This window comes from Trichomycterus rosablanca, chromosome 2, assembly GCF_030014385.1.
Source record: "Trichomycterus rosablanca isolate fTriRos1 chromosome 2, fTriRos1.hap1, whole genome shotgun sequence".
NCBI lineage: Eukaryota > Metazoa > Chordata > Actinopteri > Siluriformes > Trichomycteridae > Trichomycterus > Trichomycterus rosablanca.
The window spans coordinates 55,500,491-55,526,519 of NC_085989.1; the positions used below are offsets into that span (position 1 = coordinate 55,500,491).

At 36.7% G+C, this 26,029-nt stretch overlaps 1 protein-coding gene across 1 annotated transcript; it reads left to right on the plus strand.

Annotated features, from left to right (window-relative positions):
- Window positions 1–199: 199 nt before the first annotated feature.
- On the plus strand, window positions 200–13,026 carry LOC134302465 (interferon-induced very large GTPase 1-like). The gene is made up of 5 exons (XM_062987576.1): window positions 200–261; window positions 546–1,181; window positions 2,164–2,206; window positions 8,245–9,804; window positions 9,856–13,026. The coding sequence occupies exons 1-5, from the start codon at window positions 200–202 to the stop codon at window positions 13,024–13,026; spliced, it is 5,472 nt and encodes a 1,823-aa protein (XP_062843646.1).
- Window positions 13,027–26,029: the final 13,003 nt, after the last annotated feature.

Consider the following 26,029-nt stretch of genomic DNA (forward strand, 5'->3'; position numbering starts at 1 on the left):
ATTAAGTACAAAGAGAGACCAATCAGGATGCTCTCATTGTCACTGTCATTATGTGTGTTTGTTTTTATCTTTTTCTTTCATTTGCTTGCTCACACATGTAGTTTATTTTACATTGTGGACTTTAAAAAGCACATTCAGCTAGTAAATAAATAATAGAAATAACAACTGTTTCTTTTCTACAATCAAGCTTTCAGTCAACATGAAATCACAGATCAGACCTCTAGCAGTGAGGAAATCCAAACAGCACCAGAAAAACATGAGGTATGTAAAAAAAATACCAGTACCAGTAAGTACCAGAGTGTATTGTAAGTATAATTAAAGACAGAAAAGTGAATTTAAATAATCATGCTTAATAAAATACATTTTACAGAAACATAAACATCAGCGTAACTAATTTATTAATAATGCAGTAATAACACATAGTCTAACAAATAATCAAAAAGGAAATAATGATGATGGTTTGTGTTTAAGGACAACGATGATTTTACATTACAAACTGGCAGTATTACATCCCAAGAATCTAAACAATCATCTGTCAGTGACAGATTATCCAGTGAATCCCCTGGTCTCACTATTGTACTGTTTGGAAACACCTCTGCTGTTCACTTTGGGGACACAAATATACTACTTGGACCAAAGCATGTTCTACCACTACAGGCCTGTTTGCCTAGAGAAACTAAAATATCTGGACATGTTGTGTCAGTGTTCAACATGCTTAACTTACATGATGGTGATGATGATTCCCGAGTTCCTGTGGAGAACATCACTGGTTGCTTAGTTAATGAAAACAGCATCAATTCCTTTATCTTCGTTCTGCAACTGGGGCTTTTTACAGATGATGATAAACTGGGGCTCGAATGGCTGCAAAAGACGTTTGGAGAAAATGTTCTTCCCTTTGTGATGATTCTCTTTACGTATGACGGAGATGAGGATTGTGACTCCATCATAGATGATCTAAAGAGAAACAGTGTACTAGAGCAACTGATAAATAAATGTGGAGGCAGGTACCACACATGCAGCAGGAGTATGGATAACCAATCAGAGATGAGAACACTGGTGGACAAGATTAACAGCCTGGTCTCAGAGAGAAACCAACACTGCTACACTGCTGAGATGTTCAACACAGCACTGAAGCTCAGAGAAGATAAACAAGAACACAAGAGGAAGCAAGGTGGTAAGTGGTACATTTTTCTTACTTGATCCTTTTTTTTACTCTTTTTATTTCAGCACTGTAAAAGATTAATTTCCTGCATAAATAACTTACTGAATGATTTCATTTTATATAATTAATATAAACATCTTAGTTGCCTCTGAGCCCAGAGAAATTCGATGCCACTTCTGGACATGGTTAACATAAGGGTTCTTTTTTACACAGGAAAGTTTTAAGTATCATTTGTGCAGTAACTCTGTATTGTAGAGCTTGATAAAGGTTTGATAAACTAATCCCTCATCCGACTTACATTACAGTTACAGTATACTGTCCGACTTACATTACAGTTACAGTATACTGTCTGGATCTGTGTTAAACAACTACAGGCCGATCTCAAATCTTCCTTTCATAGCCATTGAGAAAGTTGTTTACAATCAAGTCAGCAGTTTTTTTAATTTCAGTGGCTATTTTGACAAATTTCAGTCAGGCTTTCGAGCTCACCACAGCACTGAAACGGCTCTCATAAAAGTGTTAAATGATCTACGGCTGAATACTGACTCGGGTAAAATATCAGTTCTGGTTTTACTGGATCTTAGTGCTGCCTTTGACACTGTAGATCATAGAATATTGCTGGATAGGTTGGAAAACTGGGTTGGACTTTCCGGAACAGTCCTTAATTGGTTCAGGTCGTATTTAGAAGACCGGAGTTACTTCGTCACTATTGGCAGCTGTGAATCCGACAGGGTGGCTATGACATGTGGAATCCCCCAGGGATCAGTTCTCGGACCTCTCCTGTTCAATCTTTATATGCTGCCATTAGGCCAAATGCTACAGGATAACAACATTGATTACCATAGTTATGCAGATGACACACAGATATATCTGGCTCTCTCACCAGATGATTACAGCCCAATAGATTCACTGTGTCAGTGTCTGGAGGACATCAATAACTGGATGAGCCAGAATTTTTTACAGTTAAATAAGGACAAAACAGAGATTGTTGTGTTTGGTAGCAAAGAAAAGAGGACCAGTGTCAGTGAACACCTCAGTTCCCAGGCTCTAAAAACCAAAGACCAAGTCCGAAATCTTGGCGTTCTAATAGACTCAGATCTCACATTCACCAGCTATATAAAAACCATCACCAAAACAGCCTTCTACCATCTTAGAAATATAGCCAAAATCAAGGGTCTAGTGTGCCAACAAGACCTAGAGAAGCTAATCCATGCTTTTATCTCCAGTAGGGTGGACTATTGTAATGGTCTCTTAACTGGACTTCCCAAAAAGACCATTAAACAGTTACAGCTCATTCATAACGCTGCTGCTAGAGTTTTAACTAAGACGAAGAGAACTGAGCACATCACTCCAGTTCTAAAATCTCTACACTGGCTTCCGGTTAGTTACAGAATAGAATTTAAAGTGCTGCTACTGGTCTATAAATCACTGAATGGGTTCGGCCCAGAATACATCTCAGAAATGTTTAGAGAATATAAACCCAGATCTCTTAGATCCATGGACTCAGGTCAGCTAGTTGAACCCAGAGTCCAAACTAAACATGGTGAAGCAGCATTTAGCTGTTGGGCTGCATATAACTGGAACAGACTGCCAGGAGATATTAGATGTTCCTCAAATGTAGAAATCTTTAAATCCAGGTTAAAAACTTTTCTTTTTTCTTGTGCCTATGATTGAGCTCGAAATTTTTGCCATTACCCTCATTTTACCATATTTCTTTTAGTTTTTCATGCTCTTCTAAATTGTAGGGTATATTTTACTATATTTTCTTTTAGTTTTCATGTTCTTAATTTTTTATCTCTCCTGTTTTAATTTCATATTCCCTAAATTGTAGGTTATACTTTACAATAATTTCTTTAAATTTTTCATGTCCTTAATTTTTTTTATCTCTCTTGTTTGAATTTCATGTTCTTAATTGTAACTAAATGTTTGCAAGAAGTCTTTCTGAGGTTTTAGATCTCAGGAATGTTTTAATGCTTTTAATTATTATTTTTTTCCTTATGTAAAGCACTTTGAATTGCCACTGTGTATGAAAGGTGCTATACAAATAAACTTGCCTTGCCTTGCCTTGCCTTGAGCAATTGAGGGTTAAGGGCCTTGCTCAAGGGCCCAACAGCAGCAACCTGGCATTGGTGGGGCTTGAACCAGCGACCCTCTGATCACTGGTCCAGTACCTTAACCACTAGGCTACAGCTGGCCAATTTTATACCCTTGTTTCATGTTGTCAACGTTTACAAATAGTAACCTTTTCCAATCTAATATAGTTCAATACTTTTCTTCCTTATCTTTTTTCACACAGGGCCAGTTTATCGATATAAGTCTGTGTTTCAATATAACATCAGTATGAATATGTAAAATTATGTTATAGTAATTATTTTACATGATCATTGTAGGATGTAACTGTAGCTAGTTTAAGAGATGTAAACATTACAGCCTCAATTTTATGTTGTGGAAAAGAGAGGTTAGCAATTAATTACTTAATTATATAATTAATAGCTAATAATCAATTACAGTGCACCACTGGCATTTTAAAGGACAAATTACCAGTAAAACTGAATTCATAACATATCAGTCACTTTCTGTATGGATAAAGTCCGTTAGAAGATTATTTTAACTCTTCTGAGGGAAATGGACTTCTCCAAAACATGTACTCCATGAACTAAAACTCCATGAAATGACTGTGCCACCTTTTTTTCAATACACTGAGATGGTTGTGGCGTGCAGTAAATGTAGCCAATGGGAGATGAACTTTCCTTAAGATCATGTGGCGAAACAGTTGCCGCCCACAATGCACGTTAACCACTTGTGGTCAGTAGGTGATGCTAAAAGCTTAGCTATGTAAAAAAATAAAAAACACATTCAAAAATGGCTCCCAAGTTAACTCTTAATATCACTAACATAATAAAAGATCAAAATGTAAATACCAAACTGTAGATCAAACAGGTCTAATACACAGAAAACAATTCTTAACAATATATTAAAATAGAAATTATACATAAAAGTATACTTATAAGGATATACTCATAGACATTACAACAATAGTGGTAATTTTCTTTGATTGAATTCTTTTTCCAAATCAATAGATCATAGCCAATTCCTGATTTAGGTCACTGGAATTCAGATGAGTGTGTGAGAGTGTGTGTTTGTGTGTATGTTTGTTTGTTTGTTTGTCTGTTTGTCTTTGGCCTCTGGTCTTTGAATGTCCAGACTTGTAATTCGGAAGTAAAGGAGGCTTAATTTACATACAGAATGAAGGAAGTAGAATAGGTCTAGTCTCTTTCCTCCAGAGAGGTTGTAAAAGGAGCTGAGATATCTTGTTACGTTATGTAACATGGGGATGTGGGATGAATTGGAAGGACGGACACAAGCCAGTAGCTGATATGTCAAGCAATGCTTTGTTTACTTTATAATTATAAAGATACAAAAAAAATGTACAGACAACAAAGATAGCTATATCAATTAGCTGTGTTCAGTAATGGTTATTACAAAAGTATTTACTAACAGAAAACACATTAGGCATAACAATATATATCTATAGCACCTGGAGGGAGCAGTGCTGGAACATACTATTTATTTAACTATTAATTAAAAGGCACGGTGGACTCTGATGGTGCCAAAGAAAAGAAAATAACAAAAGAGACTAACTGCCTAACTAACCCCAAAACTACCTCCAAAAATACAACCAATGGCACCCGCCTCTTACCTAATGGTTCTAACAAACAATCGCTACGGTGTGTGTATGTACGCATGCTATGCCTGCCTGTCCACTCGTCGCGGTAAACCTGAGAGAGAGAAAAAGAGGAGAGAGCAACAATGAGACTCCGGCAGATACTGGTTACATAAAGTTTTCTAAAAGCCAGTACAACCAGCTAAAAACTGAAACTGCCGGTAAACAAAAGCTTCCATACTCAATAGTATGCAAAATGAGGACGCGAGAGCAGTTAGTATGTCAGAATACATAGTATACACAAAGAGATACGCGAGAAGTACCCGGATGACCTACTTATTGGGCAGCCATGTTTGAGTATGCAAACGATGCACACTTGCGGTTCGCTAATGTATCCCATAATGCAACTGGAGCTGCATAGGCGTTCGAAGCGGAATAAGAAACAAGAAAGATAGCGAAAAACTGAGTCCTCTGTTCACAAGTGTAAGTAAGATAAATAAAATAATTTTTTTTTAAGACAAATAAATAACAAAAAGACGATAAATATAAAAATGTTGGCGAGTGGGTTTTGTAATGAGTCTGTAACTATGGTGATTATGTCATCACGTCCTCACGTCATCACTTGACGTTGGTAAGATGGTGGATGTAGTACGTAGTGGTGTTGTGTGCATACTGCACACTTCTGTACTGAAAGTATGTACTTTTTTTACAGGCTGAGTAGTGCATACTTCCTCCAATCTAGTACATACTCTGTAAGTTTGCGATTTCGGTCGCAGCTAAAGTCTCGCTACACACCAAAATACTCCTCGCCGAACTCTGCCCAGATTGGTCCTTTTATGCGCCAGGACCCGCCTCCCAGCAGTCAGCAGCAACTTCTGATTGGCTCACTGTCACACCTGTAGTCAAGGTTGATAGACCAAGAGAAAATAGCGAAAAAAAAACCCCAAAAAAACATACGTGCTTCTTTTGCACGTCACATATTTCTTAAGATGAAAGAGCCAGGATCCGAGCTGTGACACTGTTAGCCTTTAAAAGTTATAAATGTAGGTGCAGGATGATTGTAAGTGTGGGGAAAGGAGCTTGAGGTTCTCTTTTGGGGTTGTACAAATTGTCTGAGATTAAAGAGATCAAGAGGCCACAGGATTAAATAAAGAGAGGATTTTTAGGAATAATCCATGGTTCCTTTAGCAGCATTCTGCTACACTTAATTTAATGTAAAATGTAATGCAGTATTACAGTTCCAAAATAAGACATGTCCATCATAATCAGTAAATCTGGAATAAATTGGTTGTTTCAAGTGTTTATTATTTTTATCACATGCTACTTATTTTTGTTTACAGAATGTAGCTCTCATCTACAACAAGAGGCTGAAATTAATCAAGAAACAGCAGAGACAGAAAAAGTAAGCAGTATTTTTCTGCAGTATTGATTTTTGCATGAAATCAATTGAATAATATTTTCTCTTCTTCAAATTTTTAGTTTTTGTTTTATTATTATTTATAACAGGCTTATACGAACATAAGAAAAACTAAATCTCACATGAAAAATACAAAAAATCTTTCCATATATTTTTTTTTTAGCATTTTTTCCTTCTTGTGAATAAGTCACTTTGACTTAAAAGCAGTGTTGCCAACTCCTCAGTAAGAAAAGTAGCTATTGACTGTCCTAAAAGTCGCTAAATGACGTCATCGCCTAATGTACAGATCAGTAATTATACATTATAAAGGAAATTTTTTTTTTGCTTGCATGTCTTTAAAGTAGCCTACCAAGTTTGTAAAATGCATTATTTGTTAGGACACAACCCTTTGCATGTAAATAAAAATAAACTTGCAAGCAATGAAAGTTTGCCCTCTCGTACATATGAGAGGTTGTGTGTACGAGACTTGCTTACCTTCATATTCAACTCAAATCACTTGTCTAACATATGAATCAGTGTATTTATGGGCGTGGCAACAGTGTCTTGGACTGGAAAGAATAACCTGTCAATCAAACTTTTGACAACGGGTTGGATGTGGTGGGAGAAGGTAGGGAGAAGGGAGACCTATTTATATTCCACCTGCTTTAGCAATAGCTTTTTTTATTTATATTTTAAGCTGCCAAATAATTACAAACCAGCCCAAATTTTGTCCACCTGCCAAAGTGTGTTTTTCTCTGCCAATTTCCAACAAAATCCGCTCATTTTGGTGGAAACCCGCCCAATCTGGCAACACTGACTGTGATACTGACCGCCCGTGCTTTGGGACAGGGAAGGGGGGACGGCAGGACTCGCTGCTCGTTGAGGACAGTAACTGCAGAACAATATGTGTTTTCACGTTCGAGTCTCCAAAAGTCTCCAATAACACCAGAAAAAGTCGCTAGATTTGTCGCTAGTCGCTTTTTGAAAAAAAGTCGCTAGAGGGGTCAGAAAAGTCGCTAAATATAGCGACAAAGTCGCTAAGTTGCCAACACTGCTTAAAAGTCTTGATAGCAGCATGTTTTCACAAATGTGTAAAATAAATCTTATTCAGTTAAATATTAAAATGCATTATTTACAACATTATATTATTAGTAATAGTAAGAAATCTTTAAACACTATAATAATAATAAATGTGGATAGTAAGGATCTTACAAGGAACATGAGTAAATTGATACAACATTAAGAGGATTGTCACACAGAAACATAGAAAACTATTTTAAAAACATACACATGACAAACTCAATTTCAGAGTTGAACCAGAACACCTAAAAGGTGTAAAACAGTGCCCCCGTGCACATGTAGCAAGAGGTGTAAACAGTGTTCTTTGCATGCTGTGAGTTTTCTTAAATTCATCCTCCTAAGTAGGCCTTTGTTTATACAAGCACAGAGTCCATCCAGTGCTGCTGTCTAGGCCTGCTGTACAGGTCTTTTAGTGTCAATGTTAATCACTCCTGGTAAACTTGAACCCAGGCCCACTGCATGCCTAGTTTCATACCCAAACACTTATTATGTTAATGAATAATGTCTGAAACCTGCACAGACAAAACCCCCTTAGATCGTTCTTGTGTGTTCATTGGCCACCAAGGCATGTTTGGCTTTTTTGCTGGATCATCCTTGGGAAGTTTAGAGCTATTGTGGCTAGTGGATAATCCTGCTGTTTTGGTGCCAGGTCCAGGTTAACCTTTGTTAAACATTAAGATACTTTATTATTCACTTTCCCTGCCTGTTTCCCTGGTTTTTGCTTTATTTCACAAAAATTCTTTCCAAGCACATCACATTTTAATTGCGGAAAATATCACATAAAGCAAAACAACTTCCAGTTGGCCAGGATACACTTGATCACTCACACAGGTTAAAGCAAAGGAAGAACCTTCTAAAACATAAAACATTTCACCTTAACACTAAAAGAATTGATCATTAAAACAAGTGTTAAATAATCCAAATGTTTTAATGTTTTTTTAGGAAAAAAAGACTGAGCCTGGAGTAGCTGAAACTGGATCAAAACTTGAAGAAAATAAAACACATTTAATGGAAAACAATAAGCAACTTTTAACTAGACTTCATCTTCTGGAAAAGCAGAAACTAAAAATTCAAACTTCAGATGTTCTTCAGCTAACATCTCTTTCATTACATTGCCAAGAACCTTGTGAAGAAAAAGATCTGGTTCAAACTTTCCTACAAAGGTTGTTAATGATGGATTACAGAGCAAGATACATCACCACCAAAAAAGAAGCCAATGATTTAGACCCTCCCATTCCAGATACAGATGAAGAAGTTGATGTACTCGCTGAGCTTGTTTGCCAAAAAGTTGTATGTCTTGATAGTGAGAGCCCTATCCATCCCATGGATCTTCAGATGGCGGTGTTCCACTGCTCAGACAGTTTGCTGAAGCAACTAATAGTGACTAAACTCTCTCAGTGTCAGTACGCTCTGCCTCTACTGGTGCCAAATCCATTTACTGGAAAGATCGAGTTTCCTCTGTGGACATTTCACCAAATTATTAAAAGTTGGAAAACCACTGGCACTTCTGGTACCAAGATTAGTAAAACCCAGCATGTTTATGAAGCAGAAACTCCAATGGTGGCGTTCTTCAGGTTAGGAGACGTGTCCTTTTCCAAGTCTCAGCTGATGAACAGCTTGATCAATGAGAAGCATCAGACGTTCTTCCACAGACACTGTCGTGGCAGCATTAAAAACCGTCTACTGATGGATGGAGTTGTGGAGATTGCTTGGTACTGTCCATCTGAAAATGAAACTGATCATTTTACTGACTGTGTTGCTTTCTGTAATCTACATGGTGATGCAGAAACCAGTAAAGAACAACTGGATATTCTGACTGAAATGTCGTCTGTAAATGTTGTTCTTTTATCTGATCCTAAAAATGAAAGAAATAAGGAGATGCTACAGAAGCTTCTAAACAGTCCCAAACCACTCATCTGTCTCCTTTCTGAGGATGAATCAGGTGTCAGTAAGATTAAGAATAGAATATACAGAATTGGTCTGAAAGACAGAAATCAGTCAGACGTATCTGAAAACCTCAGAACAACCATCACTGACTGTCTGTCCAAGTCATCTTTAGTTTTTAAACTTGATAATCTACACAAAAACACTGAGATCAGCACAGATGAAGATGATCCTGAATGCAGGAAAGGAAAAGAAGCAGCACTAGAGATAATAAAACAACTGGAGGGGAAGGAAATCTCCACATTAAAGGAAACACACCTGCCCTGTCAAGGAAAGCTCTGGTATGAGTGGTGTCAGATAAACAAAGACTCACATCGACTTCAAGGAAACAATTTAGAAATGCAAAAGAGTGAAAAACAAACACAAATGAAACAAATCCGTGAACAGCAACAAGAAAATGGACAATCAGACTTTATGAAAAAAATTATTTCCTCACTTAATTCTCTATCAGGAAATGAAAAATCATTCTTTATTAAATGGCTTGAGATTCTACTGGACAAACAAACCTCAGATGATCTTTCAGATCTTCATCACAAGTACAATGAAACATGGACAAGGGTTTTAGACCTTAAAAAGAAACATGATGAATCAGGAAATAAGAAGGCTGAGCAAACAGAACTTGAAGAAATATCTGAAAAACTAAACGCAGCAACATTTGGTTTGGAACACATCTTCAGAGAGATGGGTCAGATATACGAGTCAAATATGTCCATACAAACAAGTAAGAAAACATCTGAAGAAGAAAACATCTCCAATCTCCCCAAACTTGCTGCAGAACTCATAAAATCTGGTCTTCCAATGGAGCTGATGGATGGTGATGCTGCTCATGTTCCTCTGATTTGGGTTTCAGCAGTTCTAGATGAACTCATAAAGAAACTGGGAGACCAGAGAGTCTTTGTGCTTTCAGTTCTAGGGATTCAGAGCACAGGAAAATCCACCATGCTGAATGCCATGTTTGGACTCCAGTTTGCTGTCAGTGCTGGAAGGTGCACCCGAGGAGCCTTCATGCAGCTGGTCAGAGTATCAGAGGAGATGAAGGAGCAGCTGAAGTTTGACTACGTTCTTATTGTAGATACTGAAGGGCTTCAAGCACTTGAGCTTGCAGGAAAATCCACTCGCCATCATGATAATGAACTTGCAACATTTGTTGTAGGTCTTGGAAATCTGACTTTGATCAACATATTTGGTGAGAACCCTGCTGAGATGCAGGAGATTCTTCAGATTGTTGTTCAGGCCTTCCTGAGAATGAAGAAGGTCAAACTGGGACCACGCTGTATATTTGTCCATCAGAATGTTGGTGACATCACAGCTGGAGAGAAGAACATGGAGGGTAGGAGACGTCTACAGGAGAAACTGGATGAAATGACAAAATTAGCTGCTATAGAGGAAGACAGTGGAGCTGAGTGCTTCAGTGATGTTATTGCTTTCAATGTACAAGATGATGTTCAGTATTTTGCACAGCTCTGGGAGGGCAGCCCACCAATGGCTCCACCAAACCCCTCATACAGTGAAAATGTTAAAAAGCTAAAAAGAGCTATTTTCACAAATGCTACCAAGTCTCATAGTATGAAACTCTCAGAGTTTAAATCCCGCATCAGTGATCTGTGGAAGGCTCTACTGAACGAGAACTTTGTTTTTAGCTTCAATAATACACTGGAGATTGCAGTCTACAGGAAACTAGAAACTGAGTTTGGAAAATGGACCTGGTCCGTCAGAAGTGCCATGTTAGAACATGAAGAAAAACTGCACAACACAATTAAAAACAGAAAACTGCAAAAGATTGAGGACAAAGACCTTCATGACCACATGAAGAAGACCAAAGAAGAAGTGGAGAAATTTATGAAATGTTACTTTGAAAAGGACAGAGACAAAGACATTTTAATTCAATGGAAAGTGAGATGTGAACAGAGAATTAAACAACTTTTTGAAGATCTTGTAAAAAATGCAAAAACAAACCTGAATGATTTTCTTCAACAGCAAAAAGCTCGAGAAACTTTTGATCACAAAAAGACAGAGTATGATGAAAAGCTCTTCAATATGAGTAAAGCACTTGCTCTACAACTAAAAAGCACAGAAACTGATGAACGAGTCCTCAGACAGGAATTTGATAAAGTGTGGAACAAATGGGTCTCTGATCTAACACAAGACACACCTGTAGAGAAAGCTTTTGATGTTTGGGAGGATGTGATACAGATTCTATCTGAAAGTAATGAACAAGCTGCTGTGTATGAGCGAATATCTCAGGAAGATTACACAAAGATACACAGACTGAGAGATTATTCATGCTACATTTTAAACAAGATTGAAGACACAAACACATCAATAAAATGTATATCTACTGAATCAGTGAAGTCTATATTTACACAAGATGAGATAAAACTGCTTGAAGTCAATGAGTCAGTAAGAAATCTGACAATAATTCCGATCCAAGAATCTGGAAAATTAATTAAGAAAATCTGCAGCAAAATTGCAGGACTGGGGTACAAAAACAGTTACATTCAGGAAATAACTGATGATGTCAAACACAGAGTTGTTCAATCTAACAGTGAGAACAAAAAAATAAAGCTAAAGAAGGAATTCACTCTGGATCTCTGTCTTCATGTGTGTTACCTTGCAAATCCCAAATTCACAAAGATCCACCAACATTTCAGAGATGAAAATGATATAAAATTGTACCTGGAAAAGCAGAAACCACAATATTACAGCGTCTTCCAAAACTACTGCAGAGGAGCAACAACCACAACAGTACTTGGTGAACTTGTCTACAACAATCTTGTACCAGCCATCGAGGAAGCCGTCTACAATAAAACTGCTATTGTTTTGACATCACAGATGAGATCAGACATGCCAGAATTTAATGGTAACAGGTCACAGCTTGAGAAACATATGCTGAAATCTCTGGCAGAGCAGGAGAACTTTGAGAAGTACATGGAGTACATCAACCATCCCAAGAAACACTTTGAACAGTTTATTACAGAAAATGTTGATAAATACATCACTGAAAATAACAGAGAGGTTCTGAATCTTCTCAAAGGAAATCTGAAACACAAAGAGCAGAAAGTGATGAACTCTGTGAACATCACAACTGAAGAAGTGAAGAAAAGTAGTGGTGATGCAAACATGTGGCTGAGAAGTTTGAAGAATTTATTAACAGATGAGCTGAGCTTAAAAGAAATAACCTGCACTGGTCTGGAGGAAATTACAGATTTAGATTTTCTTCAGCAGGTTGTGTGTGAAGGTCTCACAAAGATGATGTCAGAACAACATAAAATCTTCAACAGTGTAACAGACATCAACATGGAGAAGTTCAGGAAGAAACCTGATGAGATTCTGGTTGAACATCTCTGTCAGTGCTGCTGGGTTCAGTGTCCATTTTGTAAAGCCGTCTGCACCAACACAATGGAGAATCATGATGGAGATCACAGTGTCCCCTTCCACAGAGTAGATGGAATCAAAGGTTGTTACTACAAAAATGCAAAAAATCTCAGTACTGATTTTTGCACTGTAGCAGTACAAAGTGATAAATGTTTTTATCCCAGTCATGACATAGATAGACTAATAAATTACAAATCATACAGAACAGCAGGAGGAGAATATGCTAGGTGGAGCATCACTCCTGATAATTCAGAGCTCCCATACTGGAAGTGGTTTGTGTGCAGATTCCAAACAGACCTGGAGCAGCACTATGGTAAATCATTCCAAGGATCTAGTGAAATCCCCACTAAATGGAGAGAATACACAAAAACACAAGCTGTTGAGAGTCTGGATGAATACATCTGAAAAAAAGTCAATTATGTGTTTAGCTTTGTGGACATCTTTAAAATAAAACAAAGAGGAACAAGTGTAAATATAAATGTACTGTATATTTTAACAGTGGTCATAACAGCCTCAAACCTATATTACAAAATTCTTAATTGTGTTAACTGTGTAATGATCCCTGTACACACACACACACACCCAAACATCAGCTGGTCAGTGAGGGTCCATTTTAAGTGCAAAATGTGGCACGGGTGTGTCAGAGATTACAAAACAGCAGTTAGGCTACTACAATGTTTATGTGTATGATAGGTGTAGCTTTTCAAACAATCAAAGTATGTTCCAGATACCTGCTCAACGAGTGTATGTGAAATGGTATGAGAGATACGTGTTGATTTTATTCATTAATAAAATAATTGGGAAAATGAATAAAAACCATAGTAAAACTACAAGTCAGTATATACAGTATATTCCAAGCTAGATAACCCGGTATTTGTGCTGGTTTATATGATAAAAAACATGCAGAAAATAAATAAAGTTGATTAGAGAATTATTAATGTATTTGTATCTCAGGTTTCATCTGTATTTAATATGATTTAAGATGATTTAATATTTAAAGTAATCTCAAATAAAGTATTTTAATTATTGCTGTGGACTTTTTTTTACTGAACAAACCATTTTAAGTAATATATTCTAACGAACAGAACAGAGAGTATGCATGTGCTTTATGTTCTTAAAGCTGTAATAATGTGTCATGGTTATAAATTAAATGTAAGTTAGGTGTGGTCAGTGTGTGAATAGAACAGGAATGAAGAGAAACAAGAAAGTAACATGCCATCATCATGGCAATAATCCATGACAACTACACAGCAAACAGCATTCTCTCATGGAGAAATTATTATCGTGGAGTGATTCAGTATATAAGTTAAAAAATAAGTGAGTGAATATGTCCATTCTCCTCCGAGTCTATGAAAATATGTTCAAAACCTGGAGTAGGTATTTTTGATGACATACAATTAATGGGTGAAGTAACCTCCAACTGCATGAGGCCCTTATGGATATGTGGACTTTATTACTGAACAAACAATTTTATGTAATATATTCCAATCAACAGAAAAGAAAGTACACATCTGCTTTATGTTTTTAAAGCTGTAATAATGTGTCATGGTTATAAATTAAAAGAAGTAAGGTGTGGTCAGTGTGTGAATAAAACAGGAATGAAGAGAAACAAGAAAGTAACATGTCATCATCATGACAATTATCCATGACAGCTACACAGCAAACAGCATTCTCTCATGGATAAATCATTTTTGTGCAGTGATTCAGTATAAGTAAAAAATAAATAAGTAAAAAATAAGTTACTTACTTACATTTTTTTACTTACTTACAATAAGTTAAAAAATGAGTGAGCGAATATGTCCTTATACACACAAATACATTTATTTTTATAAAAACTTTTGTAAGTGGTTTTTAAATACAACTTTTAAAAATGAAGGAATTGCTTACCCATCACAATTTAACAAGTCAAGTTAAATTTATTAGTGTAGCGCTTTTTACAATAAACATTGTAAACATTGTAAAGCAACTTTACAGACTTCAGGACCAACAGACCAAACCCCTTGTTGAGCAGCCGAGGGCGACAGTGGCAGGAAAACCTCCCTTAAAAATACAGGAGGAAACCTTGAAAGGAACTTCACTAACTTGAACTAAAAGTTATAACTAGCAAAAAAAAAATTAAACAACTGAGTTCTGGACATTGTGGTGGAACTTTTCCTGTCAGAAAGCAAACTGCTTTGGATTGAAGTTTAATAAAAGCACAATTGTGGATTCTTACATATAGCATAAAAGCATACCACAGTAAGAAAAACTAATTTATTTTACATAGGTCTTTTTATACCTCTATTGCCCTCTTCATTGCCAACCCCTCCTCTTTGGAGTCTATAAAGATATGTTCAAAACCTGGAGTAGGTATTTTTGATGACGTACAATTAATGGGTGAATGATATGATATGGTCTAGTAATGTGTTTCGGCTTTGGTTAAGACCCTGACTCACTTGCAGAAGCATTGCTTTTACTGGAAAATAGAAACAGTTATATGTATTGTTTTCGAAACTGGGTAGCTAAAATGCGTAAACTCTTGCCTCACCCAACCTTGAGACATTGTTATGAGCTTGGCGCTCTCACGTGAAGGTCCTAGTCTAACAGCACCTGAATAACTATATAAAGCGGAAGACTCCGTGGCACTTGCATGAACTCAGCCGTGGGACAGCACACATCACCCAGCATTTCTGTGTTAAGTTGATCTCTTGCCAGAGCTGAAGGTGCTCCCCAGCTGATGAGAGGTGGGTGATGATAGCTTAATCCAGGGTGTATATACGCTTTACAGGTAGATTTTAGGTTGGGAATTATTACTTATTGTATGCTATTGTGCATTATAATAAAGTTATTATAATCACGAACGAAGCGTGCCTGCTGTCCGACTCCTGAAAGTGAAAGTGTGAATCATCCATACTAAAACACCTCCACTGTTGGAGACCGAATAAAAAGTAAAACTCCATGTCCCATCTCCAAACACATTGCACTCACCTCCCCACACAAAAGTATTGTGCCACCAATGCACAAGAAAACAAAAGAGACCAAAGGCAGCAAAGCCACTACTTGTTACAGACACTCGATTACTAATGGTTTCTCACTATTAGTCAAGCCAACAATTGTTTAGACAAGCACTATCTAAAAATAATTTTATGTGTAAACCAAAACCTGTGGGTGAATAATAAAACTTTAGAATTTTGTATATATTAACAGAATAATAACATGACAAAGTGAAGCCAACAACAGTGTGAATGTAATAAGAATTACAACAGTATAGTTTATCAAGTGTGCCTTATCAAGATGTGTTCTGAGTGTATTATATATTTATTCAGAATATACAGGTATGTGCATAAATATGTGACTCGAGGACAATACTCCAGTCTATGGTAATGGTTGAAGTTTAAGTTTATGTGTAGATGTGGACAAGATTCACTGCACATGCGCAGAGTGACGGTTAAACTGAATAGCTCGTGGACCAAATACGATCCTCTTACGCTGAATGATTCATGTAAGAGCTTCTGACCAGATTTGTGAGGGCAGATGTAAAGTTCTGCCACAATTTCAGTGGATCCTGTCTGACTGCTACTTCTGTTCATTCTAGAAAAAAGTGCTGGTACATACCTTATTTACATGTTGGCGTGTGGATTGGCAAATCATTAAGTAATACAGTTTTAAATTAATGACTAGAACGTGTCTTGTTCAGTACTGGACTTGTGGAGAGAACTTCATGAAATACCCCCTGGGCAATGCAGTTGATACACGGTCCTTAAAAAAAAGTCCAGAAGATGATATAAAGAGAACAAAAAGAGACACCAGCCCTATTAGTACACTTTTTATTCCTGGGTATCTGACTCGAGGTTGACAATAGCAAAGCTTATTATTATTATTAGGGCTGGCTTGATACCACTTTTTTAATGTCTGATACCGGAACCGATACTGCAAATTGAGTATCTGCTGATACCAATCCGATGCCAACAATCCTCTCTAACAATTAAGCAGTAATAATACAAGTCTCAATGCACCATGGTTAAACAAGCTATCTAAATAACAATGCTCAGACTGTGAAACTGCTTTTTTTTCACTTTTACACACAGAACATTTAGCAGCATTTTTGGTTTCACTTACGTTCGAGCTGTCGTTCACGCGGCACATATAGTTGTGAATTGGCGCAGTTTGTTTTATTTCATAACACTTATGGATTCATGCTGGGACCAGACCAGTTTTCTTTATCTCAGGTGAGCGATTTATCATTTATTAGCAGTTTTTATTGTGTTTAAACAGTGTTTTTAGATGGGGCATACAATGGGGAAAATAATTATTTGATCCCCTGCTGATTTTGTAAGTTTACCCCCTTACAAAGACTTGAACAGTCTATAATTTTTATGGAAGGTTTATTTTAACAAAGAGAGACAAAATATCAACAAAAAAAACCAAAAAAAAAAACATTAAATAAAGGTTATAAATTAATTTGTATTTGATTAAGTAAAGAAAGTATTTGATCCCTTAGCAAAACGTGACTTAGTACTTGGTGGAGAAACCCTTGTTGGCAAGCACAGAGGTCAGACGTTTCTTGTAGTTGGTCACCAGGTTTGTGCACATCTCAGGGGGGATTTTGGCCCACTACTCTTTACAGAATCTCTCCAAATCCTGAAGGTTTCGAGGCTGTCGCTTGAAAACTCGAAGTTTGAGCTCCCTCCACAGATTTTCTAGGGGATTAAGCAGAATGTTTCCACCTCCATGCTTTGGATAAAAGCGTCTGCTAAATGCTGAAAATGTAAATGTGTTCTTGGGGTCATATCCAGAATTTCTCTGCCTCCAAACACGACGAGTGGAGTTGATGCCAAAGAGCTCAATTTTGGTCTCATTTGACCATATCACATTCTCCCAAGCTTTCTCTGAATCATTCAGGTAGTCATTGACAAACTTTAGACGGGCCCATACAAAGGGACTTTCAGGCACTGCAGGATCTCAATCCATTACGCGAAGTGTGGTTTTCTTGGTGACTGTGCTCCCAGCTCCCTTGAGATAATTGACAACCTGTGTGATTCTGGGCTGACCTCACCTTTCTCAGAATCATTCTTACCCCGCGAGGTGAGATCTTGCATGGAGCACCAGAGCGAGGGTGATTAACTGTGATCTTGTATTTCTTCCATTTTCAAATTATCGCGCCAACAGTGGTCTCTTTCTCACCAAGCTTCTTGGTGATGGTCTTGTAGCCCATTCCAGCCTTGTGCACGTCTACAATCTTGTCCCTGACGTCCTTTGATAGCTCTTTGGTCTTGCCCATGGTGGTCGAGAGATTTAAATGGAGGAAACTGATTCTGTAAACAGGTGTCTTTTATACAGGGACAGGACTAATTTGTGTGCCTCATGGGCACATAACCGGTCTGTGGGGGTCAGAATTCTTGCTGGTTGGTAGGGGATCAAATACTTATTTCAATTAATCAAATACAAATTAATTCATTACCTTTATTTAATGTTTTTTTTCCTGGATTTTTTGTTTATATTCTGTCTCTCTCTGTTAAAATAAACCTTCCATAGAAATTATAGACTGTTCAAGTCTTTGTAAGGTAGTAAACTTACAAAATCAGTAGGGGATCAAATAATTATTTTCCCCACTGTAAGTAGATCAGTGTATCAGATCGGATTACACGTTTCTTTTTCCTGCCAATAGCCGATTTAGTGATTTGGGCCAATATCGGACCGATACAGATACAGAGTATCGGATCAGTGCCAGCCCTAATTATTATTCTATTAATATTATTTTTTAACTGACTTTACTATTTGCACTGTTATTGTTTTGCTTTTTTAAAAGTTTAAACTATAGTTCTATAGTGTCCGGAGGGTACTGTCAAAAGGAATGGTAAAAAGGGTAATTGTAATTTTTGTGGAAAATGTGGTCACTGGGAGCGTGACTGTTATAAAAAACAACGGGAACAAGATACAGGCTCGAATCAGAATAAAGGTAAAGGCAAGCCTAATGGTAAGAACAAGAATGGCTCTGACTCTCGGAAGCAGAGATTCTGCGGTGCAAATTGATTGGTCCTGTTTGACTACTACTTTATCTGACAAATTCTCTATCTAACATGATGATGGAACAACGGGGACCAAGGTACAGGCTGGAATCAGAATAAAGGTAAAGACATTCATACTTTGACTTGGTGTCTGGTCTGAGTGCTTTCCTCGTGCACGAGATTCAACGAATGATTCTTCTCTTGGTTAAGTTCTAGTCTAGTTTAAGGGACAGGACTTTGAGTGACTTTTGAGAAACTACCTAACATATTTATTATGATTATTGTTATTATTATTATTGTAGTATATTGGTCTTGCAGTTGGTAATTACTAATGTAAGGTAATTAACGGACAGAATGTGGCAGTAAAAGCTTGGATGAGGGTAAAATTGAGGGTAAAATTCATGCAGAAAATAAATATGTTAAATGTGTTTGGAGTATGAACGTCTGTGACTTCAACTGTGATTTTCTTTATCTAATATATCACAATTATTATTGGTATTATTATTATTGTTCAATTTATTCATATTTATATGAATCATATAATTATTTATTTTAATTTATTATAAATTTTTCCTAAACCTGTTACTAAGCTTTGACAATACGAATGTATATATTTGCCACGCCAATAAAGCTACCTAGATTAGAATTTGATAGAGAGAGAGAGAGAGATATTTCACTTGTTCACTTGGTTTGATTGTAAAGTTATTGAGTGAACTGTGATTGGTGGTAACAGATAAATACCAGAGTGAAACAGCGCTGTGTGGGGTAATATGTACCACAAAGAGAATAAAATCAAGCTTATTTTGCTGCTAGTGTGTTTACCACACAAATGAAGAAGCGTACACTTGTTACACCCTTTTACTGTGTATAATGTCACGTGACCTGGTGGGTGGAGTTACAGTGAGTCTCACCTGTTTATCAGTGAACTTCGTGCTTTCACTTTAGAATGAATCTGGACGAAGGTGAAATGGCGTCAGGTGAAGGTAAGAATAAAAACTCTTATTCATTATAATGACATCAGAAGATCTGAGTTTAGATTAGTACCAATGAACCGAGTGAACAGAAACTCTTACATTCATCAGCAAACTTCAGTTCTGTAGCACAGATTCTCAGTTTATTTATTCTTCCTGCTTACATCAGGTCATTTACTGATGACATTCTGCTTTTATTATTGATTCTGGTTTATTGTAGTTTAATAGTACAGCGGTGATTCTTAATCTTACATTTTTTTTTTTTATCATCTAACTCCTACACCACTGCACAACTCCCAGTCCCAGATCTCTGATTATCTAAGGAAATGTTCCACCTGTGCCATAGTTCCAAATAAAATAAAAAGTAATGGTTTGTCATCTAATATGTATTTACACACTGCAAACATTTTTTACAACTTGGTTAAAGACACACTAAAGAGAAACAAGTAGCCTATTGAAGCACTGTTGATTTGTAACATGGGTTCTTGCCTCTGTTTAATTTTAATAGAATGATCAGATCACTGGTACAGTGTGGATCAGAATCAGAGAGGTGATGTGTGACAACAGAGTGCTCTATTGATTTTACTCTCTGGGTGGAATTAGTGAGATCTTGACAAACATGCTTAAAGAACCCACACGGAAATGTAATATATAACATATCTGCCCCTATATCAATAATGGTTTTTCCATATATGTTAGCTGTAAGGTGATATATTATTATAACATACATGTATCCTCTGGATAAGATAACATGTATGAAATACCCATAATAAATAGTGTGTATGTACATTAAACATGTATAGGATTAATTTTTAATATGGTATTATATCTATTCTCCATATATGTTAGCATATATATTTAATTTATATATGCAATTCTATGAACATATATGCCAATATAAGAGGCACTGTATATATATATATATATATATATATATATATATATATAATACTGGCATGAATACAAATAGTAAGAGAGAGAGCTCCACTTATAGTTTACACACCCTGGCAGGATTTGATGGGCAGAAACATCAGTGATCAGGCAAAACATGTTTATTATATTATACAGTGTATGTTCCTATATACAGTGTGTGTTCCTGTATACAGTGTATGTTCCTGTATACAGTGTATGTTCCTGTATACAGTGTGTGTTCCTGTATACAGTGTACGTTCCTGTGTACAGTGTGTGTTCCTGTATACAGTGTATGTTCCTGTATACAGTGTATGTTCCTGTATACAGTGTATGTTCCTGTATACAGTGTACGTTCCTGTGTACAGTGTATGTTCCTGTATACAGTGTACGTTCCTGTGTACAGTGTGTGTTCCTGTATACAGTGTATGTTCCTGTATACAGTGTACGTTCCTGTGTACAGTGTGTGTTCCTGTATACAGTGTATGTTCCTGTATACAGTGTACGTTCCTGTGTACAGTGTGTGTTCCTGTATACAGTGTATGTTCCTGTATACAGTGTACGTTCCTGTGTACAGTGTGTGTTCCTGTATACAGTGTATGTTCCTGTATACAGTGTACGTTCCTGTGTACAGTGTGTGTTCCTGTATACAGTGTATGTTCCTGTATACAGTGTATGTTCCTATATACAGTGTATGTTCCTGTATAGTGTGTGTTCCTGTATACAGTGTATGTTCCTGTATACAGTGTATGTTCCTGTATACAGTATATGTTCCTGTATACAGTGTATGTTCCTGTATACAGTATATGTTCCTGTATACAGTGTATGTTCCTGTATACAGTATATGTTCCTGTATACAGTGTACGTTCCTGTATAGTGTACGTTCCTGTATACAGTGTACGTTCCTGTGTACAGTATATGTTCCTGTATACAGTGTGTTTTCCTGTGTACAATGTATGTTCTTGTATACAGTGTATGTTCCTATATACAGTATACAGTATGTTCCTGTATACAGTGTATGTTCCTGTATACAGTGTACGTTCCTGTGTACAGTGTGTGTTCCTGTATACAGTGTATGTTCCTGTATACAGTGTACGTTCCTGTGTAAAGTGTGTGTTCCTGTATACAGTGAATGTTCCTGTATACAGTGTATGTTCCTGTATACAGTGTACGTTCCTGTGTACAGTATATGTTCCTGTATACAGTGTGTTTTCCTGTGTACAATGTATGTTCTTGTATACAGTGTATGTTCCTGTATACAGTATACAGTATGTTCCTGTATGCAGTGTATGTTCCTGTATACAGTATATGTTCCTGTATACAGTATATGTTCCTGTATACAGTATATGTTCCTGTATACAGTGTATGTTCCTGTATAAAGTGTGTGTTCCTGTATACAGTGTATGTTCCTGTGTACAGTGTATGTTTTTGTATACAGTGTATGTTCCTGTATACAGTGTATGTTCCTGTATACAGTGAATGTTCCTGTATACAGTATATGTTCCTGTATACAGTGTATGTTCCTGTATACAGTGTATGTTCCTCTATACAGTGTATGTTACTGTATACAGTGTATGTTCCTGTGTACAGTGTATGTTTTTGTATACAGTGTATGTTCCTGTATACAGTGTATGTTCCTGTATACAGTGTATGTTACTGTATACAGTGAATGTTCCTGTATACAGTATATGTTCCTGTATACAGTGAATGTTCCTGTATACAGTATATGGTCCTGTATACAGTGTATGTTCCTGTATACAGTGTATGTTCCTGTATACAGTGTATGTTCCTGTGTACAGTGTATGTTTTTGTATACAGTGTATGTTCCTGTATACAGTGTATGTTCCTGTATACAGTGTATGTTCCTGTATACAGTGAATGTTCCTGTATACAGTATATGTTCCTGTATACAGTGTATGTTCCTGTATACAGTGTATGTTCCTCTATACAGTGTATGTTACTGTATACAGTGTATGTTCCTGTGTACAATGTATGTTCTTGTATACAGTGTATGTTCCTGTATACAGTATACAGTATGTTCCTGTATGCAGTGTATGTTCCTGTATACAGTTTACGTTACTGTGTACAGTATATGTTCCTGTATACAGTATATGTTCCTGTATACAGTATATGTTCCTGTATACAGTGTATGTTCCTGTATAAAGTGTGTGTTCCTGTATACAGTGTATGTTCCTGTGTACAGTGTATGTTTTTGTATACAGTGTATGTTCCTGTATACAGTGTATGTTCCTGTATACAGTGAATGTTCCTGTATACAGTATATGTTCCTGTATACAGTGTATGTTCCTGTATACAGTGTATGTTCCTCTATACAGTGTATGTTACTGTATACAGTGTTTGTTCCTGTGTACAGTGTATGTTTTTGTATACAGTGTATGTTCCTGTATACAGTGTATGTTACTGTATACAGTGAATGTTCCTGTATACAGTATATGTTCCTGTATACAGTCAATGTTCCTGTATACAGTATATGGTCCTGTATACAGTGTATGTTCCTGTATACAGTGTATGTTCCTGTATACAGTGTATGTTCCTGTGTACAGTGTATGTTTTTGTATACAGTGTATGTTCCTGTATACAGTGTATGTTCCTGTATACAGTGTATGTTCCTGTATACAGTGTGTGTTCCTGTATACAGTGTATGTTCCTGTATACAGTGAATGTTCCTCTATACAGTGTACGTTCCTGTATAGTGTGTGTTCCTGTATACAGTGTATGTTCCTGTATACAGTGTATGTTCCTGTATACAGTGTATGTTCCTGTATACAGTGTATGTTCCTGTATACAGTGTGTGTTCCTGTATACAGTGTATGTTCCTGTATACAGTGAATGTTCCTCTATACAGTGTACGTTCCTGTATAGTGTGTGTTCCTGTATACAGTGTATGTTCCTGTATACAGTGTATGTTCCTGTATACAGTGTGTGTTCCTGTATACAGTGTATGTTCCTCTATACAGTGTACGTTCCTGTATAGTGTGTGTTCCTGTATACAGTGTATGTTCCTGTATACAGTGTATGTTCCTGTATACAGTGTGTGCTCCTGTATACAGTGTACGTTCCTGTGTACAGTGTGTGTTCCTGTATGCAGTGTATGTTCCTCTATACAGTGTATCTTCCTGTATACAGTGTACGTTCCTGTATAGTGTGTGTTCCTGTATACAGTGTATGTTCCTGTATACAGTGTACATTCCTGTATAGTGTACGTTCCTGTATACAGTGTATGTTCCTGTGTACAGTGGATGTTTTTGTATACAGTGTATGTTACTGTATACAGTGTATGTTCCTGTGTACAGTGTATGTTTTTGTATACAGTGTATGTTACTGTATACAGTGTATGTTCCTGTGTACAGTGTATGTTTTAGTATACAGTGTATGTTACTGTATACAATGTATGTTCCTGTGTACAGTGTATGTTCCTGTATACAGTGTGTGTTCCTGTATACAGTGTATGTTCCTGTGTACAGTGTATGTTCCTGTATACAGTGTATGTTCCTGTATTCAGTGTATGTTCCTGTATACAGTGTATGTTCCTGTACACAGTATATGTTCCTGTATACAGTGTATGTTTTAGTATACAGTGTACGTTCCTGTATACAGTGTATTTTCCTGTAAACAGTGTATGTTCCTGTGTACAGTGTACGTTCCTGTATACAGTGTACGTTCCTGTATACAGTGTATGTTCCTGTATACAGTGTACGTTCCTGTATACAGTGTACGTTCCTGTATACAGTGTATGTTCTTGTATACAGTGTACATTCCTGTATACAGTGTACGTTCCTGTATACAGTGTATGTTTTTGTTTACAGTGTATGTTCCTGTATACAGTTTACGTTCTTGTATACAGTGTATGTTCCTGTTTACAGTGTATTTTCCCGTATACAGTGTATGTTCCTGTATACAGTGTACGTTCCTGTATATAGTATATGTTCCCATATACAGTGTATGTTTTTGTATACAGTGTACGTTCCTGTATACAGTGTATGTTCCTGTATACAGTGTATGTTCCTGTATACAGTGTACATTCCTGTATACAGTATATGTTCCCGTATACAGTATATGTTTTTGTATACAGTGTACATTCCTGTATACAGTATATGTTCCTGTATACAATGTACGTTCCTGTATACAGTGTATGTTCCGGTATACAGTGTACGTTCCTGTATACAGTGTACGTTCCTGTATACAGTGTATGTTTTTGTATACAGTGTATGTTCCTGTATACAGTGTATGTTTTTGTATACAGTGTATGTTCCTGTATACAGTGTATTTTCCTGTTAACAGTTTATTTTTCTGTATACAGTGTATGTTCCTGTGTACAGTGTATGTTTCTGTGTACAGTGTATTTTCCTGTAAACAGTGTATGTTCTTGTATACAGTGTATGTTCCTGTGTACAGTGTACGTTCCTGTATATAGTATATGTTCCCGTATACAGTGTATGTTTTTGTATACAGTGTACGTTCCTGTATACAGTGTATGTTTTTGTTTACAGTGTACATTCCTGTATACAGTGTATGTTTTTGTTTACAGTGTATGTTCCTGTATACAGTGTACGTTCTTGTATACAGTGTACGTTCCTGTATACAGTGTATTTTTCTTTAAACAGTTTATTTTCCTGTATACAGTGTATGTTCCTGTGTACAGTGTAGGTTTCTGTGTACAGTGTATGTTCTTGTATACAGTGTATGTTCCTGTATACAGTGAATGTTCTGGTATACAGTGTACGTTCCTGTATACAGTGTATTTTCCTGTAAACAGTGTATGTTCCTGTGTACAGTGTATGTTCTTGTATACAGTGTATGTTTCTGTATACAGTGTACGTTCCTGTATATAGTATATGTTCCCGTATACAGTGTATGTTTTTGTATACAGTGTACGTTCCTGTATACAGTGTACGTTCCTGTATACAGTGTATGTTTTTGTTTACAGTGTACATTCCTGTATACAGTGTATGTTTTTGTTTACAGTGTATGTTCCTGTATACAGTGTACGTTCTTGTATACAGTGTACGTTCCTGTATACAGTGTATTTTTCTGTAAACAGTTTATTTTCCTGTATACAGTGTATGTTCCTGTGTACAGTGTAGGTTTCTGTGTACAGTGTATGTTCTTGTATACAGTGTATGTTCCTGTATACAGTGAATGTTCTGGTATACAGTGTACGTTCCTGTATACAGTGTATTTTCCTGTAAACAGTGTATGTTCCTGTGTACAGTGTATGTTCTTGTATACAGTGTATGTTTCTGTATACAGTGTATGTTCCTGTATACAGTTTATGTTCCTGTATACAGTATATGTTTTTGTATACAGTGTATGTTCCTGTATACAGTATATGTTTTTGTATACAGTGTACGTTCCTGTATACAGTGTACGTTCTTGTATACAGTGTATGTTCCTGTGCACATGAGGTGTAAATAACAACTGTTTCCGTTTTTGTTTTAATCAAGCTTCCGGTAAACATGGAGGCACTGATCCAACAACCAGCTGTGTTCAAAATCAAGATACATCAAAAAAACATGAGGT

Excerpts from the sequence above, each read along its gene's own strand:
- LOC134302465 (XM_062987576.1), top strand. The coding sequence starts at position 200 with ATGAAATCACAGATCAGACCTCTAGCAGTGAGGAAATCCAAACAGCAC. Across the intron at positions 1,182-2,163 it reads AGGAAGCAAGGTGGTAAGTG|CAAAGAAAAGAGGACCAGTG; the intron begins GTACATTTTTCT and ends TGTGTTTGGTAG. Across the intron at positions 2,207-8,244 it reads GTGAACACCTCAGTTCCCAG|GAAAAAAAGACTGAGCCTGG; the intron begins GCTCTAAAAACC and ends ATGTTTTTTTAG.